The sequence below is a fragment of the Castor canadensis genome, chromosome 7 (assembly GCF_047511655.1).
Source record: "Castor canadensis chromosome 7, mCasCan1.hap1v2, whole genome shotgun sequence".
NCBI classification, from domain to species: Eukaryota; Metazoa; Chordata; class Mammalia; order Rodentia; family Castoridae; genus Castor; species Castor canadensis.
In genome coordinates this window covers 35,219,812-35,234,630 of record NC_133392.1, presented here as the reverse complement: position 1 = coordinate 35,234,630, position 14,819 = coordinate 35,219,812, and the positions used below count along the sequence as shown (strand labels likewise).

Sequence of the window (14,819 nt, the reverse complement as noted above, 5' to 3'; positions counted from 1 at the left end):
GATGGACATTATCATGGCACCAAATGTACAGGAGAAGGGAAAAGAATGGCTTTATGCTTGGAATACTACTACATGTCTACTGATTGAAATAGAATATTTGCAAAATATATTATATTTTGCAAAAAAATATAAAAAATATTTTATATAATTTTTTATAATTTAATTTGTAGGTATAAAATTCTTTATATTATTTTCTTATGGCTTTCTTTATGTAAATTCAATAGCTATGTCTTTGCTTCAGTTTTTAATCTAGTCATGTGTATCTTCGTTTTGTTTTTGGTTCCTCCATCTAATGATTTTTCAATTTAGTCAACTGTTTCCTCAACATGTACTTGGGTTCAGTGATTATTTTGTTGTTTTCCTATTCCCTTTTTCCTATTTGTCTTTTTTTCTGTTATCTTTGCTTTTGTTTGATGTTTTTTTATGAATTTCTGTAATGCAAAGTTGTACCATCAATGTAAATAATGTTTTCAATTGTGGAATAGATGTTCACAGCTTGAACTTTGTCTCTGAATTCCGTGTTTTGCTATAGATCATTGTTTTGCTACATTCTGTTTTGATTTTCATTCCCTTAATAATTCCAAAATATCCTAGTGAGTTTGTCTTCAATCCATTGGATGTTCAAGTGTATTTTGCTTGAAGTCCAATGTTACTTAGTGATTTCTAGTTACATTCCATTGTGGTCAGAGAAGATATATTTTATTATCTGATATTTTAAATTTTGCCAAGGATTTTTTTATTCATTTATTTACATGTGAGTACATTGTTTGGGTCATTTCTACCCCTTACCGCCAGCCTCCTGAATTTCCCCCTGACCGCCCCCTCCCCTTGCTTCCAGGCAGAACCTGTTCTGCCCTTTTCTCTAATTTTGTTGAAGAGAAAACATAAGCAATAATAAGAATGACAAAGTGTCTTTGCTAGTTAAGGGTAGCTATTCAGAGAGATTCCTAGCATTGCTTCCATGTACTAATGTGTTACATCCCTAGTTGAATCATCTGTAACTGACATTTTCACTAGTTCCTGAATCCCTTCTTATATTGACCTCTGTTGCTTCAAGTTTTCTGTATTAGTTCCTCTGCAGTGAAGACATCAAATAATTTCATGCTTTGGGTTTCTTACCTATCCCCATACCTCCCGTATGTGCTCTCCCCTTATCTTGTGCCGAGGATTTTATATGTTTAGATGTATGCTATTTCATGGGGAATGTCCAGTACGCACTTGAGAAAAGGTATATCCTTTTCATGGGTGAGGATTTCTGTATGGGTCTGTTAGGTATCTAGTTGTTAAAGTCTTTATATTCTGATTTACCTTTTGACTGTATTTTCTATGAATCACTTAAACTTACATATTGATCTCTCCCTCTGTTATTATAGAACTGAGTATTTGTGCCTGCAGTGTCATTTTTTGCATCATATATTTTAGGGATCTCTACTTAAGGCATATACATGAATACAGTTTTTTCCTCTGATGATCTCAACCTTTTATACAACATGGAACATCTTAATTTCCTTTTTTAAACAAATTTTATTAAGTATTGATTTCTCTAATACTGTAGGCATCCTAGCTCTCTTATGGTACTACTTGTAGGACTTCATTTGATACTTTTTCACATTTGACACATTGGTGTTTTGGATTTAAAGTGAGTCTCTAAGAGGCAACATAATATTTTTTTTCCTTGAAGCTGTAGTTCCTTCTGTATTTGTATTTTAAAGTATAATTTTAAACTTTTTATTTCAAGTGATTAGCCATAATGAATAACTTAGCTATATCTAATGCTATTTCTTCTACAAACCATATATCATTTGTTGTCTTCCTTTCTCCTAATAGTGCCTTTTTTTTCATTTTTACATTTACTCACATGTGTGTACATTGTTTGGGGCACAACCCCTCCCACTTCTGGGCAGGATCATGTTTCAACCTCTTTTTTGTCAATTTTGTTGGGGAGAAAACATAAGAGATAATAAGATTTTTGCTGTTTTGAGGTAAAGATAGCTATACAGAGAGTTTCCTAGCAATGTTTCCATGCACATGTGTATTACAACCCACACTGGTTCATCTCTACGAGACCTCTTCACTACTTTCTAGTTCCCTTCCCATAGAGGCCTCTGCTTGCTTAACATTATTATATTCACTCCTCTACGGCAAGTACATCAAACACATTCAAATTTTAGATTTCTTTCCCTTTCCCTATTACTTCAGTGTACATTCTCCCCTTAGTGTGTGACCATGTCCAATAATATTAGTGCATTTATTATAGGTCTATAATCCACATTCAAGGGAGAACATGCAGTATTTGGCCTTCTGAGCCTGACTAATGTCGCTTAAGATGATGTTCCCAAGTTCCACTCATTTAATTGAGAATGATGAAATTTCATTCTTCTTTGTCGCTGAATAAAATTCCATTGTGTATAAGTATCACATTTTCTTAATCCATTCATTGGTAGTGGGGCATCTTGGCTGTTTCCATAGCTTGACTATTGTGAATAGTGCTGCAATAAACACGGGTTTACAGGTGCCTTTGTAATAACCTGAATTGCATTATTTTGTGTATATTCTTAGGAGTGGTATTAGTGGATCATATGGCAGATCTATGCTTAGTTTTTGAAGAAGCCTCCATATTGTTTTCTAAAGTAGTTGTATCACCTTTCCCCACATCCTTTTCAACATTTGTTGTTGGTTGTGTTCTTGATAATAGCTATTCTAAAATGAGTGAGGTAGAATCTTAGTGTGATTTTGATTTGCATTTCCTTTATGGCCAGAGATGGTGAGCATTTTTTTGTTTGATTGTTTTTTTCTACTTTTACTTAACTCCTTTTTTCCTCTATGTGTTTTAAGTTATTTTCTTTGTTGTCTCCATAGTGGTTACTGTCAAAATCCAATATTATAGCCACCTTCTTTGAATTGATACTGAATTAGCATCACATTGCAGGCATTTATCATTCCATTTCTCCCAAGCAATGTCATAGCATGCCATGTTTTAAATATCTAGACTTGTACCTATTTTGAAGAATTGAAAAATCGTATGGAAATAAAAAGACATTATATAGAAAAAGTACAGAAATATTAGCTTTCATATTTGCTGATACAGTTATTGATGACTATGATCTTATGACTTTCATTTATTGCTTAGTATCCTTGTTTCAGCCTGGGAGCTGAGTTCTTTAGCATTTGTTGCAGGAAAGAACAATCACAGCGTCCCTACCTAGGTATTTTTTAAATGAGTTGTCTTTGAATGCATTAATTTATTATTTATTTTGGAAAGATTTGGGAGTACATAGGAGATATAGAGTTGACTATGTAATTTGTCAGTACTTTATATCTTTATATGATTTCTGTAATCCAAGAGTCTGAAGAAAAACTATCTCTTAAGCTGAGGATCCACTGTATGTGAAGAGTCACATCCTTCTTGCTGCTTTAAGCAATCTTTCTTAGTTTTTAGTTATAATAATTTCATTAAAACTTGGTTTCATATGAGTCATGTCTATTTTTTCCTTTTTCACTGTGTTGAGCTTCCTGCATGTGTAGATTAATAACTTTCCTAAACATTGAAAGTTTTCTGTCAGTATTACTTTAAATATTTTAAACATCTTATTTTCCTTTCTTGTTCTGGAATAACATAATGTGCAGTTTTCTGCATTTTGTTGAATTTCATAGGTCTCTAATGTGCTATTCATTTGTCTTTGTTCCTTTTCTTTTGGCTGTTCTTCATGTCTGCTGTCTATTCCTTCAGCTTGCTGAAGTTCACCACTGCCACCTCTGGTGAATTACCTTCTTTTACCTATTCTACTTTTACCTGCAGGATTTCTATATTTTTCCCTTTTAAATTTTGTTTTTTTAATTGACATTGTAGATTTTGCATATACTGTTCTCTTGATTTCGGTTGTCTGTATATGATTTCTTTCTACTCTTTAAGTGTATGTGAAAAAATTAATAAAAGTATCATTTAACTAACTCAACATGTGGGTTTGTTTATGGGTGTTGCTGTCAACTGTGTCTTTTAGCTATTAATGCAGAGTATACTTTTTTCTTTTTACACTGTGTAATATTTTGTGGAGAATTTGGCTTTTAACATGCTGTAATGTTAACTCTGAAATCAGATTTTTGTTGATTTTCTGGAAATTACTACTGTTACTTGAAGGTTGCATTATTTCATTCATTTAGTGACTTTTTCAAATAATTTGTGCAAATATAAAACTTCTTATCATTTGGAATCACTTGAATCTCTCCACTTTTATATCAAATGCAGGTTGGTGAGACTGATGAAACTTTCCATATGTCCCTTAATCCTATCAATAAGTAATGACAAAACTGATGTCATTCTGTTTCTTTAAGATCCTCACTTAATGCTGCTAGCAAAATCATTAGATTCCATGAGGACTGAGACAATGACCACTCTCTGTGCTAGCTCATTAGTAATCAAGAGTCACAACTCTTAATTCTGAAAGCAGAGGTCTATGTTTTCCAGTGTATGACCAGCAAGATACACCGCAACTCTTTTCACTAACCCAAAACAACCTGTGCCAGAACGTGGTTATGGAGACTGCTAGTTTTTAAATGAGATGCTAAATTTTTGCTGAAACTTTCTTCATCATATACTACCTAGAATCCTACAAGAGTTTGTGTAGATTCTAAAATTATTTCCTCAGATAATTTTGCAAGTAAATAGTTAATTTAGTGGAGAAATCCATGTCTGCATGTTCAGATCTACCATTTTTGTCATATTCCTCTAGTAGGACCACCACAATTAGTGTTTTAATTTGAGGCATGAAGTGCATTTCCATTCATATGTTTAATTGCTTTCTACATTGTTTTAAGTAGCATAGTTTAAGGAAAATAGACCAAGTGCCTATATTGACTAATTCTAAAAATTTATATCAAAATTTGGAAATATTAACATTGCTTTAGGAATATTATTTACTTTATAGTAACTTAACTTGACTTAAGAAAAACTTTAACTTGATGAGCATGGGAAATCACCTGGAACTGATATTACTTATTGAAAGGATTTATTTTATCTTGCAAGTAAACATATTAAAAGCATGTAGTTTGATGGTGTGATTACATATATTACACATAGAAATGGCAAAGTGGAAATTATAACATAACCATTAATTGATTTCTAGCACACGGACTTATAGAAAATTGTGTCTTTTCTATATTAATGATCCCTTGCACTACAATATTTAAACTCTTACCTTGTTTCTAATTCTGTGGTATGTGATCTTCCCAGTCCTAAAACATAGCCTAGGTATCTGCAAAATTCATACTCTTCTTTGTCCCATGTAACTAATTGATGCAATGAGACTTTTAGTCTTTTCTCACTTTGTGCATATCTGAGCAGATATCCATACATTCATAGGTGACTATTCTGTAGACTTCTGCATGAGACACAATATTTCAGGCAGTTTTCTTGACAAACCCACTCTCTTTACCTGTCATTCCTTCCAGGTTAGTGTCATAACCTTTTTTAGCCTTTTCAACATTCACTGAGTCTGCATGTAATGTTAGTTCCATGTAAATTTTTGGCAGAAAAACATTGCAAATTCCTGAGTATGGCTTTTAAAATCAAGCATATGGCCCTTATTTTTCTATTTATTTCTTATTAAAAATATTTTTATTGACATAAAAGAGATTATTTAGTTATATAATATTTAAACAAAGAGTGCATTTATGTATCTCAAATGTGAAGAGTATTAAGCTGAACTGACATAGGGCTGACATGAGATTCTCGACACAGCTGAGTGTCAGGTATCTTCTTATCTTCATCACATTTATAATTAAAACCTTCATTTTCACGATTAAATCTTCATATACAAAGATTCTGTCTACCTTACCTCCTCATAGGGGGGAGAAAATAGAAAAAAAAAGGGCAGAATGTCCTTGCTTATATCTTTTGGAAAAGTAAACTTGAGCACATCTCAACTAGCTGTAAGTAATTTTTATTGCAATTTTGGATTCACTGTAAATAAATATGCTGGCAAATAATTTGACAGACAATATGATCAAATTATTCCTAGGAAAAACACAATCAAGAGTCACTGTTTACTGAGGAAAGTTTGGTAGTCACCGTTTCTGATTTGTTTGCGGCTGGAACAGAGACCACAAGCACAACACTGAGATATGCTTTCCTGCTCATGATGACACATCCAGATGTCTTAGGTAAGAGCAGAAACAGTGAGCAAAGTGAACTTCAGTAAGATATTGGTAATACATTTTTAATAGCATCATCATGCTGTTCTTAAAGGTTCTCACTATTTAACTTTCTGTCCACAAAATAAAATCACAAATGTGACTTTGAGAAGGGAAGGCAGCATGGCACTGAAGAGCAGTAACTCTCTGGAGTAAAGTCTTGATTTCATAGGGTATAGTGATTTGGCAGGCACAATCAACATAACTTGGCAAGAGACTGCAAATTGATTTTATTACAAAAACCATACTTTATATAGTACTTAAATTTCTGCAGATACACTTCTTTATTAAATAATTACATTTCATAGTAAAAAGGAAACTCTCCTTACTGTAACATTAGTATGAAACCTAGTATTAAGTGAGGCTGTCAGATATAGTTTCCACTATGGCAAATATTCTAAAAACATAGATTCAATAGAAAACATTTTCATTATAGGGAGAATAAGTTTATAAAGAAGTTTACTTATTTCTGAAGTTTCCATCCATAAAACAACCATTGAACAATTAAGACATTTTTGTTTGGGGCACCAATACTTTTATCTTTTTCAAATGTCACAATAGAAATTTACTTTGAAAGAGTTCCGTTTGAGGAACGCACATAAAACATATTTTCTTTGTGTCAGGATTCCACTGAAATGAGGATTGAATGACAAATGACAATTTTTCAGTGTAGGGGGAGAGGAGAAAAGTAAACACCTAAAAACTGTTCCAGAAGATTTCTGAAAAACAGAGTAGTCTGGAGGGTGAAAATTAGTTGAGCAGCAAGGATGATATTGTAACATCAATATAAGAGGACAGAATTTTAAGAAAGAAGAAAAAGAAGTTTTCTCAACATGAGTTTGGAAATAATACGTGTCAAATGTAGTATCAAATGGACTTGAAAAGGGAGATATTTTGTGCATGGATTCCCTTGACATCACCATCCACCATGTTACTGATTTTACACACAGTAATGAGAAGCTCATTCTTCAGAGAACTAGCTAAAGAAGCCCAGTGCTCAGGGACCTGAGCACTGACAGAAAACAAAGAAACATAAAAAAAGAGAGAGGAGTTTAGGGCTTAAAGGGAAAGCTTGGTAAAGTGTCAATTCCTTTAATGCAAAGATTCTGAACTTGTACTCCATCAGACTGCATGAAATTCAGGAGCTAGATATATTCTTTATAGAGTGAAGAACTGCAGAAGAAAGGCCTCCATCTTCTACCATGCTGATAGACAATTATGTCCAAGTCTCTGGAAGAGTGAATGTAGTAAAAACAACCACCAAAAGCAGAGGGTCAGGGAATTTCAGATCACCTTGTTGAAGAGAATATCATAAAACGTTTTAGAGAAATATGCCATGTGATATAAGAAGAATTATGATTTGGAAGTGCACCAAAAATCTCAAGAAACCAATGTTTTGTTATTACTATGAAGGGGCATTTACGGTACTGAACATTTTCCAAAAATGTTATGCCCTTTTCTCCCATATCAGAAAGCTACTGTAGAATGCACTGCATCCAAGTGTCTAAATCCAGTCGTCAGAAATCATGGGCTCCAGGAGTCAGAAGAACTCATGGAGGAGGAAGAGAGTGGCAGATAGGCAGCTCGGTACCAATCATTGCAAACACAATGGACCAGGTAGATGATGCAGGTGTGAGGTCAGAGCCAGGAACACAATAGAAGCAATCAAGGGTCTGATATTTACCAATAGATGGGAAATTTATTCCTAGGAGTTTCAAAAATCTACCTGAGATTTTGGAAATAATTCCAACTCAAGCAAATAATCAGAAACAGTATAACGTCCAAAATATAACAATAGTGACACCTCATCATATTTAAGTATTCAGATTGAAGTAAGCAATGGATACTGATATCAACAAAAATTATACTATATTATATTCTATAAATGTAGTGAGGAGAAATATATGTGAGCATCTCTGTTTCATGTTTTCCTCTATAAACATATATGTGTTCATCTATTGTACATTGGAACAGAGATGAAAATTCTCTTTTCCCTCTATGAAGATATCATTACAATTTGCACAAATGCAGATAATTAGGAAATAGCTGTTATTTAGAATCGTAAATATAAATTTCAGAGTATGCAAGTAAACTATTCAGTGGATATGTTTGGAATGTCAATATGATGGGCCTATCATTGCACATCACTCACACATAAGATGCACACAATACAGATGCATATATATAACATTTAAATTTTAATTTCATTAATTATTTTATATAATTATATATAATTTTAAATTACATTAATTATTTAATTACATCAATTATTTTGATATGGATTTGAGATTTGATTACAATTTGTATCTTGCATTCTGTTTTATTGACTTAATTATGTTTAATTTATTGTTTGAAATACTTAATTCCTTCTATATATAGGCATCATGTATGCCAGGTTATAATTATGTGGTGATGTATCATAATTCCTGGTTTGTAAGGGAGTAACTGGTATGTATATTTTAGTGATTCTCTTTAGATGTTCACATATATTTCTAGCCATATGATTTATGAATGCATAAAGCTGTATATGTCTTCATGTTACAGGTGGCACTGAATTGCTGTGACAAATGCATAGTGTTTTTCTACTCCATCATTTCATGCTTGTGTCTCTCCAGCTAAACTGCAGGAAGAAATTGACCATGTGATTGGCAGACAGCGAATCCCCTGCATGCAGGACAGAAGCAACATGCCCTACATGGATGCTGTGTTACATGAAACCCAGAGATATATTGACCTTGTCCCTGCTGGTATGCCCCGTTCTGCAACCTGTGACATTAAATTCAGAAATTATCACATTCCCAAGGTAACCTTTCTTCTGTGATATACCTTAGTTGGTGTCCTATTCCTCCAATCCATAAATGGTTCCAATTTCCTACCAACAAATGTAGATATGGCTATTTGATGGCTTTGTGCTTTTTTTAGTATGGGTCATGAATATTTATAACAAGTCTGGAATCTGGTAGTTCAACTCTTTAAATTTTGCTTATTCTTCCTTTTTAATATTTTTCTGGCTACTCCTTAATACAGTTAGTAATAAATATTAAATGTTCAGATTGTCAGTTTCTCAAAAGATGATTCTGGGATGTTTATCAGAGTGACAATAAATCTCTATATAAGTTTGGAAAGAATTGATATTTGACTCACATTACTTAGACTTTCTTTTCTTTTGTCAATAAAGTTTTGGTTTTAGTTCAGTGAATTATAAATTTGTTGACATTTTTTTCTGGCTGTGTTCATCACTTTCATCCCTTTGACAAAATATTTGAAAAAATCATTTTAAGGGAGGGAGGATATATTTTAGCCCACAATTTCAGGAGTGTCACTCCTTGGTCATTTAGTTCTGTTGCTTCTGGACCAAGTGATGGATTAGATAGGTGGATGGAAACAGACATCAATTTCCAAGATGATAGTAAGGAGAAAATTTTCAAAGTTTTGACACCAAAACACCTCATGACCAGCACTTAAAATGCTATTGGAGTGTACGTTAACTAGTACACTAGTACTGCCCTCAAAATCACCTTTTGTTACATGATCTACCTGGATATTACACTGTTCTCTGGGCTTGTTTTCGCTTATATACCAAAGAAGATTAAATTAAGGGATTACCATTGTAACCTCCAACAGCATGAATCCTTGAAAACTTGATTTATCTCTGCTTTTTGTTTTCAGGGAACAACAATATTACCATCACTCTCATCTGTGCTAAAAGACAACAAAGAATTCCCCAACCCAGAGAAGTTTGACCCTGGACACTTTCTAGATGAGAGTGGAAACTTTAAGAAAAGTGACTACTTCATGCCTTTCTCATCAGGTAATAGGAATGCAGTTCTATGAGTTTTTCAGGGGACAGAATATGTTTATGGGGAAAAATTGTATCTTATAAGGTATCACTGTGAGGCTGATAGGATACCAGTTTGTACGTGATCAAAAGTGCTAACAAACACATTTCCAACACGTTCCCTGCCCATGATTCATCCTCATTTTGTGGTCTGATTAGTGTAGCTTTAGGATTGACCCAGTTCCTCCAAATTGAAAAGGCTAGAGCTTAGGTTGACTGAATTCTTCATTTAGACACATCAGTGAAATACTAGAGAACCTCTCCTGGAAGTTAAAATTAATTTAGGCTTGCCACACCCACCATGAGAAAGGCATCCAACTCCAAAACATGATCAAGTTTCTTTTAGGTGGTGTGGCTAAACCCCCAAGCTCAGCTATGATGATACATATTTCCACAGGCATTAACTGGATACACAATGCCCTCATAGCCACAAGAGAACACTTAATTGTCACAGGATAGGACTGGCACTGTGAGAGAGGGAATCTTGGATTGCGGGTGGAAGGGAGAGTATTGGGGGACAAAGCGCATGTTTTGTGCTCACTCATAACCTACTATCAGCCATAATACAGAGTAATCAATGTTATGTGGCATAACATAATTGATGGTTAGAAGTGGAAAAAAACAGAAGAAATAAAATGCAGTTTATTTTTAAGTATGTATTAAGTCATAGGAAAAAGATATACATCTAATTCATGGGTTTTAGATTCTCTGACAAATAACTGGGTAGGGGGGTCACAAAAATGTTGGTATGAGGCAAGATACATGGAAATGGTCACTGACCACCCTGATATTCTTCCAGTCACGATCAAGGGTCTGTAATATTGGCTCTCCATAACTTCAGTGTGTGAGGTGACTCTGGCCATAGAATCTCGTTCTTTATGTCCGTGAATATAATGTCTACTTTATACACTTTACTGTTAATAATGCAGTGACAAAGTCATAGGTCTTTCATCAAGAACTCACATATTTCACCACAATAGAACATAAATAAAAAATTATAAATTTTGATTCCAAGTGATTCCTTCTTCAATATAACCGCATTAATAATTTTGAGAAAATAAATAGAGGGAAGTTTGTATTTCTTGTGGGATAACAAAGAAATTGTATTTGCAACTTAACAATGGTGTATGCAAAGGGCTTCTGAGATTAAAAAATAGAATAATATAAACCATGATCAAATATAAACAAAAATTCATAGTATTTGGGAGCTTGATCAAAAGATTGTAGTGCTAGAGTTGAGAACACAGGTTGTGAATAGTAGAAGCAAAGTTCATGGACATTACACTTGGAGAGAAAAGAGCAATGTAGTAGTTCACAGGAATAATATAGAGGGAAATTTGAAATGTCAAAAAAGCAATTATAATTCAGGAATAAATGAAGCTTATGACATGAAAGTGGTAATATATATTTTAAATAAAATATTCATTAAGATCAGATATGGAGACCAAGTCTGTCCATCATTTACTTTTGTCCATCAAATCATATCAACACATTCATTTATCCATCCATGCACTGTATCATCTGTAAATATTATTACATATTTTCTTTTTGACAGTTGCAAAAAGAATGCTTGCCACAGTCAAATACAAGCAGTGACAATCTTCTTTGTGTTTTATATTCAGGAAAACGGATTTGTGTGGGAGAAGCACTGGCCCGCATGGAACTGTTTTTATTCCTGACCACAATTTTACAGCACTTTAACCTGAAATCTGCAGTTGACCCAAAGGATCTTGATACCACCCCAGTTACCAAAGGATTTATTTCATTGCCACCCAAGTACCAGATGTGCTTCATTCCTGTCTGAAGAGGAGCAGACTGGCTGCTTCTGTGCTGTCTTCTGCAATCCCTTCTTCTGGGGCATCTTTCACCTCCTTCTCACTTAAGGATTGCCTTCTCTGATATCCCTTACATTTTTCCATTCCCTCAGGATCCAGAGAGTGCCCTACCTCCCTTCTGCAGAATTACATGGGTTACTTACTGCATAAGTATATCTGCTATTCTTAATTCTGAACCACATATACTGACCATCTGAAGAGCTAGTATTTCCCTGATACTGAATTGTTAATGTGTAATCACTGTAAAATGGCACAAGAATTACCTTGAATTCTTGAAATCATGTCCTGAATAATTAGCATTATTAATTTGAGTCAGTTCTCAAACATTCTTTCTTTTGAGCATAATGAAAATAAATAAGAAAATAGAGGCCCAGGAGAGTATTTGCTTTTCATAAAAGGGTAATGGAGAAGTTAGTAGGAAAGATTCTTGGATGAATATCATACAAAATTGAAAGAGATATGGATTTGACAAAAGTACCTACATAAAGAAATGTCTGCTCTGGATTGAAATGTACAGTCATGGGCAATAATGTACACCAAGTGTTACAACACATATCTCTGCTTTGGTGTTACTGTGAATATAAAATAAATATGTAAAATATACTTTTTACTTCATTTTTCCAACTTTCAGCCAAGTATAAGTTTATGCTTTCATATCACTCCTCATAATTTCTGAGTGTCATTCTCTCCAAACATGAAAAAGGCCCCTTGAAAGACTTACCAGCTTCTTTTATTTTCCTACTTTGCACAACAAAAGTTTTAAACTCAACACAAATCTGATAGAAATTTGATTCTATGTCCGTAAAGTCAGTAGCCATATTTAATTTCCACAGCATACACCAAGGAATATCAAATACATTTCAATTTCTAATCACATTTTCTGTTCCTTCTGTATTGAGTATTAGAAATGAGAAATTACATAACCCCAAAGGATTATGTAATTCCTCTGATTTCTCAGAGGAACCACTTTGTGATGCAATTCAAGAGCTATACTACTGGCTAGGTACGTCTATTTGACTTATGTATGAGTACATCTTCATACATTTACATGTGACATATATCATGAACACTTTAGAATAAATTTAATGTAGTTATTTATAAAATTGTCTTATGCTCTATTTTTTCTCACAATTAATGTTTCTCTCCTAAAGAATATACAAGAAACCCCTCATAATAATAGAAAACTTAGAAATTATTTAAATGGATATAACAGAAAAGGAAATGAAATTATTTACTATGCAAAAAAGAGCTTAAAGTAAAAAGTATAATATAAAACTATAGCATGAATCGTTTAAATCTTCCTGCTGGAAAGTTGAAATACATGTGCAAACATTTAATCCTATGCATTGAAAAATATTCACCTTCTCAGTAATGCCTGTCCTTGGAATCTGATTTAAACTTGTTTTCTCCCATATGCAACAACCACCCAGTCACTCATCTTGTAATTAGCTTTATAGTGTTTTTGGCATTTGGCAGGGATCATGTTACTCAATCTTCTCATATACCTAAGAGGAGATGGTTTTAGTGTTAATTCCCATTTGACTATAAAAATTACCACAAATTTACTGCCAAAAAAACAATATAGATGATTATCTTAAAGTTTTGTATTTCAAGACTCCAGGATAATGTTGTTGATTTCAGTAGTCCTTCCATTAACTCTGGAAGAGAATTCATCTCCCTGATATTTTCTGTATCTTGAGGCTGCCAGTATTTCTTGGCTTATGATTCCTTCTTCTTACGGCTCTCCCAGTACTACTTAGAATACCTCATCATGTACTATTGATTCTTATGCCCTTCGTATTTCATTCCCTTAAGGACCATTGTGACTACATAGCTTAATAAGGTAAAATGTACTTATTTCACAATCTTTAGCATAATAACACTTACTATACCCTTTTATTAAGTAAAGGTACCTCCTTTTTGCACATAGCTTGCAAAGAATTGTACATGGACTTCTTGGGGGGAGGGGGTTGAAGTCATTATTCAACTATATGACATTACAGTTATACCTGTTTTGCCACCAAATACTAAGGTGAAGTTTTGTTATGGAGCTTGTTCAAGTTCACACAGATTTTAAAGGAGAGAGTTGAAGTTGAATCATGGCAATTCTGATATAACGTGGAAGTTGTTAACCAGTTTTCTATGAACTTTCATTTATTTTATTATTTGTGCTCATTTACTACCACTCTAATACATACTCTAACCTTGCTGCTTGGTCCAGAATTGGTCTCTCTCTGGTAAAGTTATAACTGTCATGATGTCATCTTGTACAACTGTCCATAATGCTCTCTTAGACTGGATTACTATGGAGGAACTTCATCCAGTTGAAGGTCTATATTTGTGGCAATTGCAGTAAATACTGAAAAGCTTCATGTCAGAACCCACTGTGGGCTAGAGAACACATCTCACTGTGCCTGGTGATCAGTGGGAGATGTTTGAAGGGCACTGTGGTAATTCAGGTGTTCATAGTCCCTTGATTCTAGGAAGAATTTTTCAGGTAGTGAATGAGGGGATTATTTTCTACAGTGAGACAATGAACCTGCCAACAGCAATCCATCAATAGCTCTATAAAACTACTGTTGTTATGTTTATTCCTCTGAGGTAGGATGAAGACCACAAATGTTTGTTGAACTTGACTTGTTTACCCTTGAGCACCGTATAGATTTTAGCAAAACAATGAGGAAAACATTCACAAAATTTAGTTATCAACTCCTGAAAGAAATATATAACCTGTAGAAAATAAAACTATTCATGGAAAGCAAAAGGGCCTCCTTAAATCTATTTGGGTAGCTGACAAATGCTCAGTGTCTCCACAGTGCTCTCCAGGACATTTGTATTAGTGTTACCACTTCTCTTCAGGACGTTGATTCAGGACCAACATCCTGACTGTTTTCTGGGGTTAGAGAACATAATAAATACCTGGAAATCAATATTTGGGACACAATATTCACAAGTCA

General features: G+C 33.9%; 1 protein-coding gene across 3 annotated transcripts in view; it reads left to right on the top strand.

Annotated features, from left to right (window-relative positions):
- LOC109678430 (cytochrome P450 2C9-like) overlaps nt 1-12,465 on the top strand; it is a 28,778-nt gene extending 16,313 nt beyond the window's left edge. For all 3 annotated transcript variants that reach the window (XM_074078704.1, XM_074078702.1, XM_020153981.2), the window contains 4 exons: nt 6,018-6,159; nt 8,805-8,992; nt 9,859-10,000; nt 11,650-12,465. In XM_074078704.1, coding sequence (XP_073934805.1) covers nt 6,018-6,159; nt 8,805-8,992; nt 9,859-10,000; nt 11,650-11,831 — 654 coding nt within the window. In that variant the 3' untranslated portion in view covers nt 11,832-12,465. The remainder of the gene's footprint in view (nt 1-6,017; nt 6,160-8,804; nt 8,993-9,858; nt 10,001-11,649) is intronic.
- The last annotated feature ends 2,354 nt before the right edge of the window (nt 12,466-14,819 follow it).